This window comes from Cryptomeria japonica, chromosome 10 (assembly GCF_030272615.1).
Source record: "Cryptomeria japonica chromosome 10, Sugi_1.0, whole genome shotgun sequence".
Classification (NCBI taxonomy): Eukaryota; Viridiplantae; Streptophyta; class Pinopsida; order Cupressales; family Cupressaceae; genus Cryptomeria; species Cryptomeria japonica.
The window spans coordinates 116,334,028-116,357,156 of record NC_081414.1 but is presented as its reverse complement, the minus strand read 5'-3'; the positions used below and the strand labels follow the sequence as shown (position 1 = coordinate 116,357,156).

Below are 23,129 nucleotides of genomic sequence, written 5' to 3'. Positions count from 1 at the left end.
CGTTGAAGAATGGACGATGCAGAATGACTTGTGATCTGTTTGAGGTTGTTTTATTCTATGCAAAGTGTTTGAACGGTCAGGATTGGACCACTTGTAATTGTAAACCTAAAATGTTTAGGGTTTATGCTACCGACCTAATTGTTGTCTATAAGGTCAATGAGTTTTGATATTGTAAGTGTTGGCAAATGTTGTGTTTTGTATCTGAGTGATGAGATACTTTCCAGACCAATGAGTGGAAAATTGCAGAGTAGAGGAGCTGAAAAGGATTTGCCTTAGCATGTAGTGCTATTATCAGATCAGAGCTTTACCTGTTGTCTTCTAACCATTTCAACAATAGGAAAATCCCTTTGTCGGGTAGCTTTAATAGGCTTATTGCAAATCCTCTAACTAGGTGACTCAAGATCATTGAGTTCTTCAAATCCTCTAGTGAGGTAACCTTTAACAGGGTATATAGCCATCCCTTAACCGGGTGATCTTTAACAGGATCGGTTCCTAACATAACCTTATTGTAAAGTCTTTAACCGGACTAGGCTCCTAATAGAGCGAGCTTAAAAAGAGTTAAAAAACAAGCTTGTGGGTATTCATCCCCACTGTGGTTTTTCCCATTTGGGTTTCCACGTGAAAAATCTGTATGTCATGAGTTGTGCATTTTTCATGAGATGATTGTGCAGTCTTTGTTTAAGTGAATATGCATGCAAAGCTAATGGTTATGGTATTACTGATACAACACATGCATGAGTATATTGGTGAAGTAGTTATCAAGTGTTGAATATTATTTGAAGTATTTAGTTTTACTGGTTTAGCTATCTGAAGTCTTACCGTGTTTAACCGATATTACCATGGTTAAGTTCAGTGATGAAGACAACCGGTTATCATTGTTTTACCTTGATAAGTTGTTGAGAAGTTTTTATATGTACTGATTCACCATCCCTCTCAGTACTGATTAGGGTATTTGTTGTTCATCATTATTCATCAATTGGTATCACAGCAACTCCAGGTCCTCGGTGATATAAGCTTAACAGCTTGAGGTAAAAGATCATGCTTTAATGATGAATAGAGAAGGTCCTAAGTTCAATATAGATAACTTCAAAATATGGAAGGACAAAATGAAGATTTATATCAAGAGTTTGGGTGCTCAACACTAGAGCTATGTTGAGAATGCCTATGTAATCCCCACTGGCACTCTAACTGATGATCAGAAAAGAGAGATTCAAGAAAATGGGCAAGTCATGGAAACCCTTATTAGCAGTCTGTCCGATATTGAGTTCATTGATGTACAAGATAAGGACACTCCTAAGTATGTATGGGACACATTGGGAACCATTTATGGCGGTGATGAGCATGTCAAGCAAGCTAAGGAAGAGAGCCTTAGAGGAAAATTTGAAGACATGAGGATGGTTGAAGGAGAGACCATTCAACAATATGGCATAAGGATCAAGACTGTGGTTGGAGATATCAAGAGCACTGGTGGAACAATTGATGATGCCACCATTGTCAGTAAAGTTTTGAGATCATTGTTACCAGTCTATGCAATCAGAGTTGCTGCTATTTAGGAGCTAAGGTCTATCGACAAAACCAAGGTATCCTTAGACTCTATCATTGCAAAGTTGACTACGTATGAGTTGAATAGATATGATGGCAGTGTTTAGAAGACTGAGTCAGCCTTTAGAGCATCTGTTGTACCAATTAGAAAAGGAAAAGAAGTAAGTACCAGTTATGAATCCAAGCAAAGCAAAGATATGGATGATGAAGAGATTCTGATGGAGTTTGAAACTCTTCTTGCCAAGAGACTTCCAAAAGGCACCGAAAAATATAGAGGTAAGCTTCCTTTAAAATTTTTTTCCTGCAATAAGATAGGACATATAGCTATTAACTGTCCTAACAATGACAATAAGGATAAACCAGAGAGGTTTAGAAAGTATAAAGGAGGAAGTAGGAGAAATTGTCTTGTTGCAGTGGATGAAGGTGTTACTGGTGAAGAATCCGAGGATGAAGAGAATGAGGATATAGTGTTTGTAGCTATAAAGGAAGAAGTGTCTGATAAGAAATCCCTTGTCTCTCACATTGATAACTCTAATGAGTGGATTATTGATAGTGATTATTCTCACCACATGACTAGTGATTGGAGAAAGTTTCTGTCTCTGGAAGAATATGATGGAGGTGTTGTCTGGTTTGGAAACGATGCACCATGCTTGGTGAAAGGTAAAGGATCCATCTCACTGAATGGAAAGAGCAGTGCAGATGATGTCTACTGGGTAGAAGGTCTTAAGCATAACCTTTTGTGTGTTGCTCAGCTAAATGACAAAGTACTCATTCTGGAGTTCAAAGGAGGAATTTGCAGTATAATTGGAAAGAGTGGTGAACTTATTGCCACCGGTAAGCAGACTAGAGGTAACTTGTTTTAGTTAAATGCCAAGATAAGTCAATGTCTAATGGAAAAGTTTGATGACAGTTGGATATGGCATAGAAGACTTTGTCATATAAACTTTGATAATATTGTAAAAGCCAGTAAGATCAAGGCAGTAAGAGGATTGCCTTTGCTGAACAAACTAGAGAATTCTTTGTGCAGAGAATGTCAACTTGGGAAGATGTCTTCCTCAAATTTCAAAGGTAAGTCTTTTTCAGCAGAGAACTTACTTGATCTTGTGCACACCAATCTGTGTGGTCCAATTATAACTAGAAGTATTCAGGGAGATATTTATTTCGTGATTCTTACTGATGACTGCTCAAGAATGATGTGGGTCACATTCTTGAAAGACAAGCCCGAGGCATTTGGAAAGCTCAAAGCCTTTAGAGCATTGGTAGAATGATGTGGGTCACATTCTTGAAAGACAAGCCCAAGGAATTTGGAAAGCTCAAAGCCTTTAGAGCATTGGTAGAGAAGGATTCAAGGTATGAAACAAGCACCAAGGGTAGCATCTAGCAGACATATTCACTAAGCCCTTACCAAAGACTACATTTACCTATTTGAGAGGTGAATTAGGGGTTCTGCCCCTTCATGAAGTAAATTAAAAATGTGTGCTCCACATCAGTTAGGTACTACAGTGTCAAATCTTTCAAGATTGATGTGTTGAAGGATGCTACTCCACAAGGGGAGCAGCATAGTGGAGAATGGAAGCTTATGTAACGCCCCGCCAGGAAACCCCGAAGGGATAAAGCTAAAACACACAAATGGAGTGCAAATATTTTTTATTTTATTTTTTAGTTAAACACAACATTACGATACAACGAGTTATCAAAGGTTTAGATAACATAGCAGAAGACTAAACAATACCTAAGGAGTTTCCCAACATGATTACGCAACTTAACATCTAACTCAACTCACGACATCTGACCCAGTAAAGCGGGTTAACTTAATTTCATGTTATTACTTTAAACAAGGATATAATTTGTTTAGTAAATTAACATTATAGATAATAGGATGTGTCCATCCATTGTGGTTGAAAATGAGTCTAACATGAGGAAATTTACCCAGTAAAGTTAAGACATAGATAACATATGAATTCACCCATTAAGGTTAAAATATAGTTAACTTGATGAGTTCATCCATTTTAGTTAAAATATAGCTAATACGATGAAGTTCATTTATTAAGGTTAAAATGTAGATGACCAAATGAGTTCATCCATTATAGTTAAAATATAGCTAATATGATGAAGTTCATTTATTAAGGTTAAAATGTAGATAGCCAAATGAGTTCATCCATTATAGTTAAAATATAGCTAATATGATGAAATTCATTTATTAAGGTTAAAATGTAGATAACCAAATGAGTTCATCCATTATAGTTAAAACATAGCTAATATGATGAAGTTCATTTATTAAGGTTAAAATGTAGATAACAAAATGAAGTTCATCCATTAGAACTACAATTTAGGTAACATGACGAGTTCATCCAATAGTTTTTAACCATTCATTACATTCAATTTGACATTAAACACATGCCATGCATCTTGTTCCAAAACGCACTATAATTTCATCATAACTAATGAGATCTTTTCATGCATACTTATTTTCATTAACCATAATAAAATACATTTTTTCATGATCCAATAAACTGCATCTAAGAGATGACAGCATACATGCATTTATGATAAATCTCATATAATCCACTTATACATCCTATCAAAATGTCATCCATACATGCTAACACTAAACATGAAACATAAGAACAAAAGCATCACATAACACCAAATTGATATCGGAGTTCACCCCTCAAGGGCTACATCTCTGAATCTGCTCAACTGCAAGACCCCTATGATCATTTAAATAAGTTAAGAATACATAAGTTTCACATCATTTACAATCCTGCCATCAAGGCAATCCTGCCATCAAGGCGAACATAACCAATAAACAACCGACCACATCGATCAATAAATACCTAAAAGATCCCTGAATAGGAAAGGATCCACTGAACTTAATAAAAGAAAATACAAAGGTCCATTGCCTGATGGTACTCTAACTAGAGACCTGACCAGCTATGGTCATCCACAAATCAACACTTGACACCCGCATAAAGGACAAGACCAGATATAACACCATCACAAGGCAACAACCAAACTAGAGATTGACGACATAAACAGGTACCCCAAATCAACCAAACGACAGGGTCCAAACAAACATATCAAGGCCTTGCCATTACTTTAAACAAAAGCGAATACATAAATTAAACTTGCATAGGCAATAACCGGGAAAGAACGATCTTCTTTCCTATTGGTTTAAACAATAAAAGTCGATCAAGTTTCCTAAATGATCTAAGTTTTCTAAAATACATTAACAAAAAAATCACCATTACAAGGTGAATACAATACCACAATTGCAATAATGCAATTTGTCTATTTCACAATACAGAGGAAGAATATAACTAAACCATTTATTTTACTAAATGAAGATATCATTAACTTACCAATTTTCCAATCGATACATTATTAAATTTCCAATAATTCTAATAGCATATCATTTAAATTTTCAAAATATCAAATGATAAATATTTCATTTTTCAATTACTCATATACTTTAGTATTCCATTTCTAAAATTCCCAGATGACCTATATCATTCAAATCAAAAAATAATATATTCCTGAATAATATATTATTTAAGAATCACCAAATAATAAAATATATTTTATTTCAAAAATCTCCAATTAAAATAATGTTCTATCTATTTCCAAAGCATACTTCCTCGTTAAGACAGATACCCAAATTAGATATTAATTGTTATATATTTATTAATCCCTGGACAATAAAATATAAACAATTAACAATTTAATAATACACAATTTCAATATTAAATATATATATATATATATATATATTAATAAAATATATATTAATAATAATTTAATAATACACAGATTTCAAATCAAATATTAATTAATATATATTTATTAATCTTCATTAATGCAATATATATTAATAATAATTAATGATAATAAAAAAAACTATTAAAACAAAGTTTTCATAAAATAAGTTTTATTTAAAAAAAAACTTTTTTAAAGTAGGGAATCCACTGCGGGGCCCGCCTCCCATCACGGGAGAGGCGGAAGCCACCGCGGCCACACTGTGGACGCAAGGTTTACCTGCGGCCACAAAGTGGTCGCGACTCTGCAGCAACCCGCGGGGAGAAGGGCGCGGGTAGAGCCCTCGGCTCCTCCGTCCTCCAACCCTAATCACCCAAAAACGGATTTTAAAATAAAAAGTTTGTTTTAATTTATTAATTTTATTAAAACCCATAAAACAATTAACAATAAATAAAACCACAGATTCTAAATAATATACAGGCTCATAGAGACTAAATTAAATTTTTCAGAATGACCAAGAACAACAAATATTGAAGATTTTTCTAGGATGATCTTGGTTTTCCAAAAACACAAACTTTGTTGAATAACTAATCCAAGTAAGCAAATTTTGGGCATAAGAAGATCATTTCCCAAACAATGAATCCACCAAATTTCCAAACTTTAAACTAAAATGCATAGATTTAAAACCCAACCCCCATTTCAATCAAGAAATTTCTTTAAAAAAAAACAAACATAAATTTTATTTTCATTTTCTTTTTTTTCTTTTTTTTTTTCTTCTATAAGAATCCTACCTCACTTCACATTCTTGGCAAGATCTGATGGAGAGCCCCAACCTACAACTCAAGAAATCATTTCTTCCCAAAATGCCCAAATCTCCTCCAAAAATCCTTCTCCCAAAAATATTTTCAAAAAAAAATGCTCTCCAAAAATAATCCCCCCAAAAATATTTTCAAACCCTAGGGTAAATGGAAGAATATCTGACCTAATCTCCTAGTTTTGAATTTAAACATCTTTTAAATAAAAATGAAAAATCATTCTTTTCAACTATTCAATATTCTAAACTTGCTTTTCTAATTAAAAATTAAAAATGCTTCTCTCCCTCACTTAATTTTAAATTTCTCAATATTAACAAAGCTAACATTTATATTTCACAATATTAATGAGGGTAAAATATTTTTAATTAAAATAAAATCCCAAAATCAATCTTTCACACTATATCAAATATATATAAATTAAACTTGCTTTTCTAATTAAAATTGACTTTCTTAAATAATTAAAATTAACCTTTCTATTCTAAAATGCAAAAGAGATTAAATTATTTCTATTTCGAAAAAATTTAAATCTTCCCTTTCAAAATGCATAAACTAAATAAATTCATGATTTAAAATTAACCATTAAATTAAACTTGCTACAAACATAAATAAAGCGATCTTTTTAATTAATGATTAATCACATAAAAGAAACCTATTTATTTTAATTCCTCAAATACTAATGCGTAAATGAACACATTAAATCAAATTAAATACTTAGGATGAAATACTCAATTTTACCACACACAAAGCACACAACCCAAGAAATCCAACCAAATACACGACCCGCAAACCCAAACGAAAAGGGAAACTGATGGACCCCAGACGACGCTCACTTGAGCATGATTAGGGTAAAATGAGGTTTTTACGACCACCTAATCCAAATTCTAAGGACGAAAGAGATATACTCAACCCTGCGAATCCAGGTGAAGATGAACCTCACACCTAGGCGGTACTGTACTTGTAATCTCCTCAACCAGGAGTCACACAAGCATACATATATATATTTAATCAAGGTGTTAGCTCAAGATTAATAACAAGAATCAGGAGAACAATTAAACTTACATAAGAATCGATGCGAAAGCACATTAACAGGTACGCACAATAATCATAATATCTGACTACAACATTACATAATGGTACATCAACCATCCAAGAATGCCACGTAAAAAGTCAACCAAGGTCAAACTGGTTTTACAAAGCTGACTAGGGTAGGGGCACTACAGCTTGTGCCTCCACTTTGGCATTGTTGTCAAAGGGGGAAAAGATATCTGATGTATCGGGGAGAAGATATCTAATGTATGGGGGAGAAGATATCTGAAGTAAAGAAGGTATATGTTATAGTTGCACTAGTATATGATGTTTATAGTTGCAATGCTACACTGAGTATTGCCATCAATGCCAAAGGGGGAGATTGTTGGCACATGATGAACTGGTAATGATGATATGATGATAATGTATGTTGTCATTGATGTCAATAAGTGCAGGTGAACCGGTATGAAGATTGGAAGAAGTTGTTATTGATGTTCAAGTAGGAGAACCAGTATGAAAAGATGAAGTGAACCAGTGTCAGGGTTTCACTAAGTGTGACTACCGGTTGGTAGTCTTAGCTCTAGGGTTTCCGGTTTGACAATCTAGCTTGTGTGATACAATTGGTGACATTCTGTGATGTGTTAACTAAGAGATGAGGATGAGATTGAGTTACCACGTCAGCTTTGTGCACGTGAAGGATTTCCTTGAGGATCTTGCATGTGAAGATCGATTGCATTAAATGTCTACCTCGAGAATGAACATTCTTCTTAGCAGTATGATAAGAAAGCATGATGGGTTACTGATTCTCATATGCGGTGAAGAATGGACGATGCAGAATGACTTGTGATTTGTTTGAGATTATTTTATTCTATGCAAAGTGTTTGAATGGTCAGGATTGGACTGCTTGTAATTGTAAACCTAAAATGTTTAGGCTTTATGCTACCGACCTCATTGTTGTCTATAAGGTCAATGAGTTTTGATATTGTAAGTGTTGGCAAATGTGTTTTGTATCCGAGTGATGAGATACTTTCTAGACCAGTGAGTGGAAAACTGCAGAGTGTGATTGCAGAGTAGAGGAGCTGAAAAGGATTTGCCTTAGCATGTAGTGTTGTTATCAGATCAGAGCTTTACCTATTGTCTTCTAACCATTTCAACAATAGGAAAATCCCTTTGTCGGGTAGCTTTAATAGGCTTATTGCAAATCCTCTAACCAGGTGACTCAAGATCATTGAGTTCTTCAAATCCTTTAGCGAGGTAACCTTTAACAGGGTATATAGCCATCCCTTAACCGGGTGATCTTTGACAGGATCGGTTCCTAACAAAACCTTATTATAAAGTCTTTAACCGGACTAGGCTCCTAACAGAGTGGGCTTCAAAAGAGTTCAAAAACAAGCTTGTGGGTATTCATCCCCACCGTGGTTTTTCCCATTTGGGTTTCCATGTGAAAAATATGTGTGTCATGAGTTGTACATTTTTCATGTGATGATTGTGCAGTCTTTGTTTAAGTGAATATGCATGCAAAGCTAATGGTTATGGTATTACTGATACAACACATGCATTAGTATATTGGTGAAGTAGTTATCAAGTGTTGAATGCTATTTGAAGTATTCAGTTTTACTGGTTTAGCTATCTGAAGTTTGATTGTGTTTAACCAGTATTGCCATGGTTAAGTTCAGTGACGAAGACAACCGGTTATCATTGTTTTAACTTGATAAGTTGTTGAGAAGTTTTTATATGTACTGATTCACCCCCCCCTCTTAGTACCGATTAGGGTATTTATTGTTCATCATTATTCATCAAATTTGGTCCTTTGATGCCCGAATTCATCAACTAATACAACCGCTAGTTTTTGAGCTTGCTTCTTTCTCTCAAGAGTTTTAATTTTTTTTCTAATACGGAGAAATCTGCTTTGTTATCTCCTTGTAGGTTCTTTGCCTACGAGAAATAGAGTGTGTGATCCAAGTAGGGATGGAGATAATATTGGCATCTGCAACTTGCAAAACATGTTGTCGAGCTGATTCTCTTGATATTTTTTCTTGTGTGGGCTCATTTACAATGCTCTTGTCACTTTGCATCTGAGCTTGGTCCATCTATTGCTGAGAATCAGGAGGAAGTGTGTCTTGATTTTGTTCTTCTACTTCTCCTAAATCCTTCCCTAGCATTGAAAGTAGTGCAACTTTAGTAGATTTATCAAAAACTCATGTATCAGAAGGAGCATCATGGGGTGCTTGAGTCGAAGGGATCTTTATATTTTCATGTTGCACCTCGAGAGCTAGTTTGTCGATATCAAAATTTTCTCTCACATTTTCCTTATGATGGTGGTTGTTGTGAATCTTTCTCCTTCTCAAGCTTTGCCTCTATGTTATGTTCTATTTGAATTGTATCATGGTGCAAACCTTGAGAGGAGGGCTCTATAGAGGAAGGTAATTGGGGCTTCTCCTTGCATAGTTGGAGTCTGTGAGACATCAGGAGTGTGAGAAGAAGGGGCATTAGATTGGTGTTGTGAAGGCTCCACCCTTGATCGTTCCCTTCTGATGAGCTGCGGGCCTAGGTATTCTTCTTCTTCTTCTTCGGACCAATCCTTTATGACATTGATGGGAGGGACTCTTTTGTGCTTCCTCAATCTTTTAAATGCCTTTGTAGTTTTAGCTGATGAAGCTTTGACTTATTCCTTTTCTCTTGTCGTTATAAACCTAGTTCTTTGATGAATCGAGGAGGTAGTAGGTCCCATAAGAGTACTTGGTTGCTGTTTTCTCTTGCCAGATCGAGGAGTGGAAGAGGGCAGTGCATCTAGTTTCGTGCTCTCTACTTCATTTTTTTATGCACCTTTGAAGGGATTTTTTCCATGTATGGTCTAATATGACTTGTTGGGTTCTTGGGAGGAGAGTTGTTTCTTGGAGGAGGAGGCACCAAATTTTTTCTTTCCTTTCACAACTATAGCTGTCTGCTCTTGGGATGGGGTTTCCATTGAAGGAATGTGATGCATATCATAGGGGTTTCCCATCCATTGTTTAGTCCAGAACAATACATATTTAGCCCTCAAGTCAATATCTTCTTGCTCAACCAAATAAGAATCGACATTATGAATAGGGATATAAAAAATCTTCTTATTTTTATAAATAGGATGTAGTACATCCCCATTATTTAGGGCCCTGAGTTGTTCTAGAACCCATAAATTAGTTGAATCATATGCCAAGTCTAAACTCAATTTGCAATAATCTCTAATCCGGACTTCATGGTCATCTATGCAGTAAGCCTTGTGATCTTCAAGATGTGGCACATGAGTGAAATGAGAACCCATGACTTTGCTAAATGTGTCGACTAGGTCAAATTTGTCTCGATCAATTCAGAGCAAGTCCATAGAGAACTCAAGCAATTCAACTTCAATGTTCTTGGCCACTTTTGTGTTCGAGAATGAATGTGCTTCTACAAAAATCGCGTTGGAAGCATGACTTATGTTTTCTCTTTATTGAGTTGTGGTCATCCACCACTTGTTTGCATAGTTCTAACACAATCAATCAATCACAAGGATATTGGGGCAATTTGGAAGGAGGCGCGATGCAACCAACAACCCTTATGTGTGTGAATGTTTTGAACTGGGTGAAATAGCTGCTAGAGCATCGAATCTCCTTATTAGCTTCAGGGGATATCCTCTTGCTGAAGTCTCCCTCAATTGACATAATGACTGCAAAGATGAAGGAATCCTTGACAATGTGATGATCCTTCCTACCCCTATCTAGTTGCAGTTGAGGATAATGGTGATATATATGAGTATTCGAGAGAGAACCTTCTCTTCTCAACCCATGGTAGGTGACTTGAGATACAACTAAGTAAACCATATATATAAGGTCATGTAAAATCTTGGGTCTGTTTTGACCCACTACAATTGCTCATCCAGGTTGTCACTTATCATTTTACCCCAATAAATGTATTTCTTCCTCACCAAGATAGTTTTGATAACCAACAACATCCAGGGATGAAACTCTTTTGCATCCAGTAATCTTGCCACCCTGCTGAGGAGAGTGACATAGTCCTTGACATCCATGTGGAAATAAGCCCTATGGAATATCTTCATTTATCCCAATTGGTTGGGCTTCTTGGTCTTTTCCATCAGATTATCATTGATACAACCCATGTAATCTCTTTCTTCTTGATAGTACCACTCTTTGTGAGTACCTGTGACATGAGCATACAAATCATACTTATGGATGTGGAAAGCACCTTCAATGGCATCAAGAGAGATATCCAAGATCACATTATCAAGTGGGTCATAGACCCTTCTTTCATCTGACTTATACTTGTAAGTGTAGGCCATTATCAGGTCGAGAGATTGCAAAGCCACTAGGAATCTTTTTGCTTGAACAAGTCTTGAGTGTACCGATGAAGTGGCCCAAGCGGTGCTTCCATTTGGCTTGGCTATCCTCCATAAGAATTCATTCAAGTCTACATGGTTGATATTCATTTCAGTGATATCTTTATTTTAAGAATGTATCTTCGTAAGTGGAAGGTAGGATTCAAACTTATATTTCATTGCACGACTACCCTTGATCCAGACATTAGCAATTCTTCACCCAAAAGAGAAGTATCAAGAGTCTAATTATTAAACAAAGAAAAACACAAATTAACTAAACTGACTAGTGCAATAACACCTTATTATTCTTACCCAAAGCAAAGTTTTACAAAAAATGGGGGTCGAGGATGGAAACATCCTCAATCTCCCTCTTAACATAGGCTCAAGATGGTCGAGGGTTGGGAAAACCATCATCCCCGATCCCTAATTACTATGCATAAAAGGCATAATGAGGGTCGGGGATCATGGAATCCTCAATCCCCAAAGGATTGATGAACAAGGATGGGGGTTAGGGAAACCATATCCTGCGACCCCGAAAGTGGGAATTGGGGGTTTGGGATCCCTGATCCTCAAAGACATCGAATAAACAAAAACACAACGACAAGGCAAAAAGGAAGCCCTAGTTCGGGGATCGGGACTTCACCAATCCCAAACTAGGGTTTCAAAAGGGTAAACAATATAGGAAGGAAAACAACAAAAACAAAACCTCGAAAACAAAGAACAAAACCAAAACAAAGGGAAACCACAAAAGCTGAAACAAAGGGAGAAAAGAGAATAAAACAAAAGGGAAACCAATTTAAGCACAAACGACGAAAGTAAAAGAAACAAAAACAAAAGGGATAGGGCTACCTTGCATAGACAAGGCTCCAAAATGCAGCACCAAATTTGCCACACACACTCCTTGCACAAACTCGAAATCACGTGCATAAGAGCATAAAATTCGCAAGGGGAAGCTATAATTCGAAAGCATAGGTTAGCAAAAGTGAGGCAAAGACACTTACTTATATGCATGAGAGAAGCAATTAATGCTGGCATGGGAGGTGGGGCTCATCGGGAGTCACAGATCGAAGATCCTCGAAGAGGGCATCATGGGTTAGGGATGTGGACATCCTCGATCCCCCAAAAAGAGAAAAGACACAAACAAAAAAGGGGGGGTTGGGGATTGGAACTTCCCGAATCCCCAAAAAAGGGAAAAGGGAAAAGGGAAAAGGGAAAAGGGAAAAGGGAAAGGGGAAAAGGGAAAAGGAAAGCTTGATCATTGATCCTTGAAAAAGAGGAAAAAAGGAAAGGAGAAAAGAAAGAAGAAAAGGCAAAGAGGGAAGGGAACACAAATAAATAACAAGGGAAAGAAGAAAGGAGGGAACAAAAGACCGAATAGAAGACAAAAAAGGGGGTCCCCATTTTCTCGAAGTGAGAGATGGGGGGTGAGTTGTGGAGGCACAACAATAACTTTCCACACTTTGTTGGCCAAGTAAACCTAATGATCACACTTGTGTTAGTCATTGTAGGGCATATTGCCAATTTTAATGATATATTTCTATTAAATTGTTTATCATTACTAAAGTTTGTCACTGTTGGTCTAGTACATAGCTTGTGCACATTTTCTCAAATAGTTTTCATTGTTCAGATTTGAAAAAGACAACACAACTATAATATTTACTCTTGTTTTTATGTAGTCTATGCAAACCAAAACATGACAACCAACATGCGTGCCTTACAGGGTGGCAATGGAGATTACCATCACCTTTTGTAGCAATGTACATAATGTACATGGAACAAAGTTGTTGATCTAAAGAAAGGAGACATTGATATCATTGTACCCATTGCAATTGGGTTTACCAGTGGGCACAATCATTTTGGTTGTTGGCCCCTACTTTAGTGGCTACACGAGTCTTGTCTGCTCCTTTGGTTCTATAATTTTGAGTGAGGATTTCATAGAAAACTATGTATATTGAGTAGGACTTCTCAATGTAGGTGGTCTTGAAAGTCTTGTTTTTGGAGGTCTCTACATTGATTGAGACAAACACATTCCTTTGTCTTAGGATTATGAAACAAGTCTTGCTACATGGTCTCTATCTTTCTACTTTTATCATAATTTTACTTTTGATTTAAATTTAGGTGTGTTATTACTATATCATTCTATATTAGCAAACAAGAGGCCGTTTTGTAACTTTGTAGGATCCTCTCTAGAGTCCACTACACGGGTCTTTGCAGAGTATCAAATTTGTTTATAAGCTTATTGCCAATGCAATCAATGTGTCTTATGTATGATTGTTAATCAAGTAGTTCCACTTTATGATTCACTCTACCTTATTTTTTTCTACTACAAATTTAATATTGATGTAATATAAATAACATTGCATGTGAATTAGAAACCATAAAATTTAAGCATTTTTATTATTATCGAATAATATACTAAATTAATCTAGAGAATTATTGCCTACAATGTAATTAGATTTCTTTTTATCATCAAGGAAGAATAATTTAGATTAACACAATATAATTATAACAAACAATATATATCTCATATATCTAATAAAATAAAAAATGAAATCATAATATAATAATAATAATAACAAACAATGTTACCAAACAAAATTTAAAAAATCATAGTATTAAACCCAATGTTACAATTTAAAGATTCAAACGCTAAAAATATTACTTAAATTTCTGTAATGAAAATATAAATTCATTGTATTTAGTATTTGAAAAAAACAACAACAAACCATATAATTTAGATGGGATTTGTGTTTCTTTAGATCCTACATCTATAACGCGTCGGCGGCTTTGCGATCCGTGTGAGCGGTGAAGGCGAACGATTGTGAGCCGTCGATAAGAAAGATAAAGACAACGGCCAGGATGTGTTGGCGCCTTCGAACGAAATTTGAAATTAGTCTGCTATAAAAATAGAATCGGGGGGATCACATTCAAACACTTTGTTCTACTGTCTGCAATTTGCAATTGATCAATAGAAGGAAGGCATTAGCCAAAACAAAGAAGCGAGGTGAAAAAATGGCAAGGACCAAGCAAACAGCAAGGAAGTCGACTGGAGGGAAGGCACCTCGCAAGCAGCTGGCAACGAAGGCTGCCCGCAAATCGGCGCCGGCAACGGGAGGAGTGAAGAAGCCGCACAGATTCAGGCCCGGAACTGTTGCCCTTCGGGAGATCCGCAAATACCAGAAGAGTACCGAGCTTTTGATCAGGAAGTTGCCTTTCCAACGCCTGGTCAGGGAAATTGCGCAGGACTTCAAGACGGATTTGAGGTTCCAGAGCTCTGCTGTGGCTGCCCTGCAGGAGGCCTCCGAGGCATATTTGGTTGGATTGTTTGAGGACACCAATCTCTGCGCCATCCACGCCAAGAGGGTTACAATTATGCCCAAAGATATTCAGCTCGCTCGTCGTATCCGTGGCGAAAGGGCTTAGTTTTCGTTTTATTCTTAACGGTGTGTTTTCACACCACCATTCACTTTTAGGGTTTTGTTCTTCCCATCTTCTATCTCTTCTGTATATGTTACATTTTGAAACGTGTTTAATGAGAATATGCTTGCTGGCTTTGGCCGACTTGTTGGATTTTGTTCTATTGATTAAGTGGGTTGATTTTTTAGTTTATTTTTAGAGATGACAACAATTGTATCCTTTGAATGTTCTGTTGCCAAAGCCATTGCATTATAATGGTAATTTAAAAGCAATGGTGACGTGGTGTTCTGGAATGAGTTTGAGAGCTTTCTATAATGGCATTTACAGCGCATATTCAACCTAAATGGTTTTGTAGCATTGCGAGTGCATTATGTCAATCTTTGTTTTCTTATAAGAAATTTGCTGAACTCTCTTAGGAAATGCACGAAGGAACAATTTGTGTTAATTCCTTGAATATAAGGTTCCAAGATGATATTGAAAAATACTTTTATTTTCGTGTTCCTTAAACTGTGATTGACAATCCGGATAAATGGTTTTAGTCTATTCGTTAAGCGTGCAGGACGACTGAAGTAGTCTAACCCGTTCAATTTTCTGTGTGTTTATATGTGCGTTGGTTCACGTAAGTCTTTTCTATTGTCTCGTCATTGCTCTCAAGAGTAGTTTCTTGCCATGTCAAATTATGACCAATCCAATTTGACCAATCCCGGCACTATGAACGTCGTCAAGAACAACATGATGCATGTAGATTTTGTATGATGAAACCATCAATACGCAATCCAATTATTTTTGGACGGCGATTGTTTTTTATTTAATTTTTTCATTTTTTTTCTTCGTTTATTTGTTAATGTAATTCGGATAAATTTTGCTACCGGTAACGTATATAAGAAAATTAATGATCGTACTGGCTGTTTAACGATTCTGAATATTTAAATTTCGTGTGGATTCGTTTGCTAGTTTCTTCTAAGGGGTTTCTACAAGATTTCTATATTAACCGTTTATCACTTTTTTGTGTCAAAAACCCATTCGACGTTAGGGTTTTGAAATAGATGCGGTAAAATACTAAAACCATAGGAGAGTGCTAGGCTCTATAAACCAGGCCATTCATAGCAGTGGAATGGTAATTTCATAATTTCATTCATAGCGTTTATATGTTCTCTCTATAAATTTGGCTTTGCATTTTTATATTCTTGATGTAGGGATCACTATGGTAACATAAATGAGGGAATCCATTTTTGATAGTGCATCTCTATGGTGAAACAGCCTTTGCCTATTATTTAGTCCCAAAAATATCAGATATGTGAAGGGCACCATTGAAGAAGAAAAATACTTTTGACGATGATTGAAATGCAATGTGTATGTAATTATGTATTGATTTCTGAATAATTCTGAAGAATGTAAGTTGTTAGAATTTGGAAGTGACAAACAGTTTTAGAGGACGTTGATGCATCTAATTGAAAATTAGTAGCAAGCATTCTAACAAAATGATTTTAACTTCTTCTAGATGGGAAACTTGGCAAAGGTAGATAAAATGGTTCATGATAGATAGTTTTGACACTCATTTAGATAATCCATATGTTCTAATTTCTTGGTCTCCTTAAAACCCTTCATATCATATCGCGAGTGTAGATAATTTTTATTTTTGACATTCTTATTTAAATAATCAATATATTCCAATTTCATATGATTCAATGCCTTTCTTCTTGAATCCTAATCAACACGTCCTCATTCCATAGTCCTGATGGAATATAAAACAGATGAGATATTTGGATACAGTTAGCAGGGAAAACGATCATTTTCTTATCGTGTAATCATCACTACTTGCAGCAATACCACAATTGTCTCCTGATAATGCAAACAGTCCAACCATATCTCTTATAATCTTTTATTTCTCCATCAACACACGTTTCTGTACATTTTTTCAAAGTCACGAGATAAACGAATTATCAATCATCAATCTTGTGTGTCGAATTATCTGCTCATTTAAGAATTAATAATAACATAATCATTTGAATTTAATTTAGAATAAATATTTTATCGTTTTCATTTGATGTTTCTATATGTTTTCTTTCAAAAATAACATAATCATTGGACCACTGCTAAGAATAATTGGTTCATTAAGCATCAGCCTGAGTCAATTTTATAATTTAGAAAACTCTGCTCATCTGTTCAATTAATTCTAAATAGATAATTTATAATTTTCATTTGATTTTTTTTGTGCTCTCAATTCATAAATGATATAATAATCAAGTTTATTGATTTTTATCAATTTAATTTTTATTTTGACAAGAGATCATGCGTAACAAAAAAATATTTTAACCAAAAAAAAATTGAAACAAACAATGATGAACTAAAAAATATGTTCATCTATTAAATTTAATTAAAAAGAAAGACTTTTATCATTTTTATTTGAAGGTTGCATGTATTTTCTTTAAAGAAATGATATAACCGTTTGTCTACTGATAAGAATAATGAGGGTGTTGACAATAACATATTAAATCTGAGGAGTTAGTCTTATATTACCCATAGATATTTACTGGTTCACTCTCTCTTATTGGGTTGTAGATTTTTCATCCTTATCTTTACATTATATGTGACAGGGCCGTGTTGAATGCTCGCTTTCAAGTGTTCTAATATGAATAGAACTAACTCCTGACATTCAAATCCAAATTCTAGTGGAGGGGCCTCGTTTTTCCTCTTTAAAAAAGAACTCATCTGTGCATCCTCATGGCATAACTGCATTCTCTGTATTGGATCTGAAAGTCTAATATAGCTTACTTCATAATGGGATGGAGAGCTTGTATAGTGGTTTGTATGTGGTGGGTCTTGCTGGTATCAGCTCAGGAAGAAATAGAAGTAGCAAGTAGAAGTGGGTTTCCCGGTGGATTCATATTCGGTACAGCCTCTGCTTCATATCAGTATGAAGGAGCTGCGATGGAAGAAGCAAGAGGCCCGAGCATTTGGGATACTTACTCCCATACCCCAGGTTAACTTTTACTTTTCTATACATCTATTAATCTGCATCTTCCATTTCTATCCATTGATTTTTTCTCATGTAGCTTAATAAAAAAAGCACCAATCCTAGAATGACCTTAAAAGATTTCTCATAAGGTTCTTGTAACACAGTTTTTATGAAATTGTATTTTGTTCTACGCTCTGTTTCAGTTTTCTACTCATTTTTATGTTCTATGCTCTGCTCCAGTTTGAACTTTCAAGGTGTGGTTTTTTCCACTTATTTTTTAAGCAAGATTATGTAATCACGTTTTGTTCGAATTGTATTTTGTTCTGGGCTCTGTTTCAGTTTGGACTTTCAGAGTATGACTTGTTTCACCTATTTTTTTTGACAAGCTTATGGAGTTGTGTTTTGTTTGATTTGAACTTTGAACTTTCCCCACCTTTTATTTATTTTTAAATGTTAACATAAACACTATTCGATATAATCTAAATACTTATGTGCAGGGAAAACTGCTAAGGGGAACAATGGAGATGTTGCTGTGGATGAATACCATCGCTATAAGGTATGCTACTTACAACATTTGATTCAAATCATATATTTTTCTGAACCATGAAGATCATGAACCTACTTTTTCTATATTTTTATTTGCCATTCGAATGGATTTGCTGGTTGCATCTAGCACTATACTGAAAAGGGACACTGTAATTTACAGGAGGATGTGAAACTGATGAAGGACATGGGCTTGGATGCATATAGGTTTTCTATTTCCTGGTCACGGATATTACCATGTGAGTTATTTTTTTTTTCTCCTAAATAGAAATGATTAGTTATCAGCAGTTCCTCTGTTGAAGGGATTTTTTTTAGGCACATGGCACAATCAAAGGTGGAATTAACAAAGTTGGAGTGGCCTACTACAACAATCTTATCAATGAACTCTTAAAACATGGTAAAATTTATATTGTTTGCTATGGATATAGAAATTATTGTGATTTTGCTCAAGCTTAACCAACTCATGTTTGCAGATATCAAGCCTTTTGTGACACTGTTTCATTGGGACCTTCCACAATCTCTGGAGGATAGCTATGGAGGCTTTCTCAGCGAATATATTGTGTATTAAACCCTTTCAAATCATTAAATCCTTTTTACATCTATGCCCATATAGTATACCTTTTGATTTCTTTGATTACCCATTTTCTGTGGATAAGGAGACCTGTTTATCTTATATATGCAGGAAAGATTTTGAAGCTTACAGTGAATTGTGCTTTCATGAGTTTGGTGATCGAGTGAAGCACTGGATTACTCTAAACGAACCTCATTCCTATGCTACTGGAGGATATGAAACTGGCACATTGGCACCCGGTCGCCACTCCTCTTCTGATGGAAATTCAAGCAAAGGAAATTCTGCAACAGAGCCATATATTGTGGGGCATAATTTTCTTCTATCTCATGCAGCTGCTGTGCATGTGTACAAGAGCAAGTATCAGGTGACATCTTTTTTTCTTTCACTTTTTTAATTTTACATATAATTGTTTTTATTAAAGTTAAGTAAAGATTTTGAAAGGCCAAGATCCTTGTAAAAAGAAGGGTTAAACATTAAGCACAACACAACAAAAAGTAGAATATTACAAAATCTTACAATATACCAACCCAAAATCAGACTAGTTTGAAGCTAAACTGTTATAACGGTTTTTGTTAATCTGCCATTTTTATGTACAGACGATACAGAAAGGATTGATTGGAATTGCATTAAATAGTCACTGGATGGTTCCCTATTCAAAATCATACTCTGACCAGAAAGCTGCCCAAAGGGCGATAGATTTTATGTTTGGATGGTAATCAGAGATCTTTTGAAAACAGTTTACTAATTAAAATTTTTAGCTTTTCACAGTGCATAGTAATTTTTAGCTTTACATAGTATATAGTAATTATCATTTTATTGTATAAGAATAGTTTTTTATTAATATTTTGAATCACATTTTTTTATCCATCATTAAGATAATGGAGAGCTGGAGGAGAAAAAATCATTGCATATCATTTTTTCTCTTCCAATTTGAATAACAGATCTAGAATATGATCCAAAATATTCATAAAAAAACTAATCTTACACAATCTAATTCAAAAAAGACATACATAATAACAATATATTAATTATCATTTTACATATAAATTCATATAAATTTGATTAACCTTACAAATTTATAGGTACATGGATCCCATTACAAAAGGGAAATACCCATCAACAATGAAAAATCTTGTTGGCGAGCGTTTGCCCAAATTTACTGCCCATCAATCTGCTATTTTGAAAGGTTCATTTGATTTTCTGGGCTTAAATTATTACACAAGTTTCTACGCCATTGATGTTCCAGTGCCACCGAATCCCATTAACACCACCTATACATTGGACTCTCAAGCTAAACTTACAGGTGCACATTTTTTATGTTTTCTTTCTTTCCGAGTTTAGCATATGAACCAGTTTTTTTTTGAAAAAGTGAGCTAATATCTTAACCGTGTTGCTGTCAAACTGGTGTCAGCTGAGAGAAATGGTACGCTCATCGGACCAGTGGTAAGGCTCACAAAACTCCAAAGAACTATTAATTAAATATGTAATATTATTTAAATTTTTGGTGTTTAACATCTAAATTTTCATTGATGGTGACAACAGGCAGCATCGAGCTGGCTTCACGTATATCCACGTGGAATAAGAGAGCTGTTGAACTACGTAAAACAAAGATACGACAATCCACTCATTTTCATTACAGAAAACGGTAAACATTTTTGATCAGATATATAAAAGTATTATGGTTAATTGAATTAACAAAAGCAATTTTTAATCATGTTAATTATTTTATTGACAATTTTTAAATTTCCGAGGAATAAATTTTAATATTGTCATCTATAAAATATTGTTACACATTAAAAAAGTGGATGGATATATATATGTGTTTAGGGGCATTGTTATGCATCAATAAAATTTTTTCTTATAAAAAATAATTTTTTATAGCTAAATTTTAGATGGATATTTTTCTTATAAAAGTTGTTATTTTTTGAATTAATAAAATTTTAGTACATGTTGATTTTATAGGCATTGATGAAAAAAATGATGATACATTATCATTGACACAAGCACTTAATGATACTTGGCGAATAGACTATCATTCAAAGCATTTATTACTTGTTCAACAAGCAATAAGGTAAATCTTGCATACATATTTTTTTCCCCTTTCTTCTCTTTTTTCAACAATTATTCTAAAATATCATGATGGGTTGAATGACAGGGGTGGATCTAACATACAAGGTTACTTTGCATGGTCTTTGTTAGACAACTTTGAATGGGGAAGTGGCTATACAGTTCGATTTGGTCTTCATTACATCGATTATAAGAATAATTTAAATCGATATCCAAAGGCATCAGTCTATTGGTTTCGTAGATTCTTGAAGTAAAATACTATAAAGCTTATCATAGATTATAAGAATAATTTAAATCAATATCCAATTACATATTCTTGAAATAAAGTACTACAAATTTGATCTTTTGCAAATCAATAATAACTTGACTTTATCATATTAAGAAAAATATTTTAGTTTTATTTATCTGTGCCTTTGCTTTGATTGTTTGATGTGATGGTTGATAATTTTTGATCTCAGAGATTGAATACTCTGTTTAAGACCAATCTATTTGATTTCAAGTGTAACCTTCCCTCTTTAAGACAAGATGATGATTGATTGATATGGTTGGTTGATATGATTGATAAGACAATTTGATCAATTTGATTGTAGATTTGATAAGATAGTTTCATCCTTTGTTAATTTTGTGCAAAGTGTTTGTTGGATATCTACTAAGATATTTGATTTTTGCGAGACATTTTATTGCAAGTTTTTTTGATTTTTAGTTCTTTGTATAAGACCTTTTTCGATGTTTTTGTACTTTTTAGGATCATATTTGAATGTTTTTGATTTATTTTTAGGTCATTTTACGCTTTTTATAAATGTTGTTGCGTATTTTTTTAGAATTTTGCATTTTCCAATGTTTTTAGATTTTTTCAGAACTATATACCATTTGTAGGGATTTTTTAGAACTTTTTATGATTTTTAGGGATTTTTTTTTAGGATTTTTCAGATTTCTAAGAATTTTTTAAGGAATTTTTATGATTTTTATGATTTTTTTGGATTTTTAGGGGTTTTTTCACGTCTTTTTCAAATTTTTAGGGTTTTTAAAGACTTTTTCAAGGTTTTTTTTTAGGATTTTTAGGGTTTTTGCAAATTTTTAGGTTTTTTAGAATTTTTTAGATTTTTAGGGTTTTTTTAGGACTTTATATGATGAATGTTTTTGAATTTTTTCAGCTACACCCCTAATATGTAGACTTGTTATGATATGATGGTGAGCACAAATGCACATGGAGACACTGAGATTTAACATGCAAAAATCAAAATGAAATGCATTTTTCTATTTGGACAAAGGTGATTGTCTATTTTTATCAGTTTGTAATACATTGATTGTTTTTTGAAGGAACAAAATATTTCATAGATAGGAGTCGTTCTATCCTCAAGAATCCTTGGACCACCCACATTAACACACTAAGTGGCTAAGATTTGTAAAAGGAGATGCAAAATTTTTTCCCACTAATTCTTGAAACTTTTAGTCTTCTCTTGCTTATGTGTGTGCAATCAAATTTTTTCTGACTCTTGTGATTATTGGAGGTCGATAGAATCCTATATGACTAGCTATGTGAGTTATTCTAACTTCAAAAGCATCCTAGATAGAGCCTCGCTGCTAGTAGATGTCTATTGCCCCAATGACATTATCATTGTAATCTCTTGAATATTGCTTCATTGCCAACAATTGTCCATAGCCCTGATGGAGTTACTCGCACGTTCCCATAGCCAAGCTCTTAATGCACTTTTCTGCATGATAGTTCTTGTATTTTTTATTTGCTCTTTTGCCTTAATATTTTGATATGTAACTAGGCATAATTCTTTTTATTTTTATTCTTGCATTGACTTGTAAGTAATGAAACCTACATGAGTGTGACAATTACAACAACGTTGAAGTAGAATTTTGGGTTTTTCACTAGTCATATGATCAACTAGGTATCTATAACGATTTAGAGCAAATGATTAATATGTGAGAGATAGTAATTGATAGACTTCGGTGACAAGGCACAATAGTGAAACTTCTACCCAACCATAGACAAAGCCCAACCACAAGGTGATGTTGAAAATCAATGACCTTAGGCTTTGGAAACTTCATGCACAAGTATCTAAGAAATGA

General features: G+C 34.5%; 2 protein-coding genes across 3 annotated transcripts; both read left to right on the top strand.

The window, feature by feature from the left end:
- Window positions 1-14,425: 14,425 nt before the first annotated feature.
- On the top strand, window positions 14,426-15,060 carry LOC131072602 (histone H3.2-like). Its single transcript, XM_059212150.1, has one exon. It carries the CDS (start codon window positions 14,503-14,505, stop codon window positions 14,911-14,913), a length of 411 nt encoding a protein of 136 aa, XP_059068133.1. The 5' UTR covers window positions 14,426-14,502; the 3' UTR covers window positions 14,914-15,060.
- Window positions 15,061-17,445: 2,385 nt separating this feature from the next.
- Window positions 17,446-21,354, top strand: LOC131072601 (beta-glucosidase 12). 2 transcript variants are annotated; one of them, XM_058008812.2, is made up of 12 exons: window positions 17,821-17,890; window positions 18,364-18,422; window positions 18,573-18,648; window positions 18,725-18,806; window positions 18,883-18,970; window positions 19,092-19,344; window positions 19,577-19,692; window positions 20,063-20,283; window positions 20,392-20,423; window positions 20,523-20,625; window positions 20,943-21,051; window positions 21,136-21,348. In XM_058008812.2, exons 3-12 carry the CDS (start codon window positions 18,607-18,609, stop codon window positions 21,299-21,301), a joined length of 1,212 nt encoding a protein of 403 aa, XP_057864795.1. In that variant the 5' UTR covers window positions 17,821-17,890; window positions 18,364-18,422; window positions 18,573-18,606; the 3' UTR covers window positions 21,302-21,348. The 2 variants fall into 2 exon arrangements, with proteins under 2 accessions (XP_057864794.1, XP_057864795.1); XM_058008811.2 differs by lacking the exon at window positions 18,725-18,806 and having other exon boundaries at window positions 17,446-17,890; window positions 21,136-21,354.
- The last annotated feature ends 1,775 nt before the right edge of the window (window positions 21,355-23,129 follow it).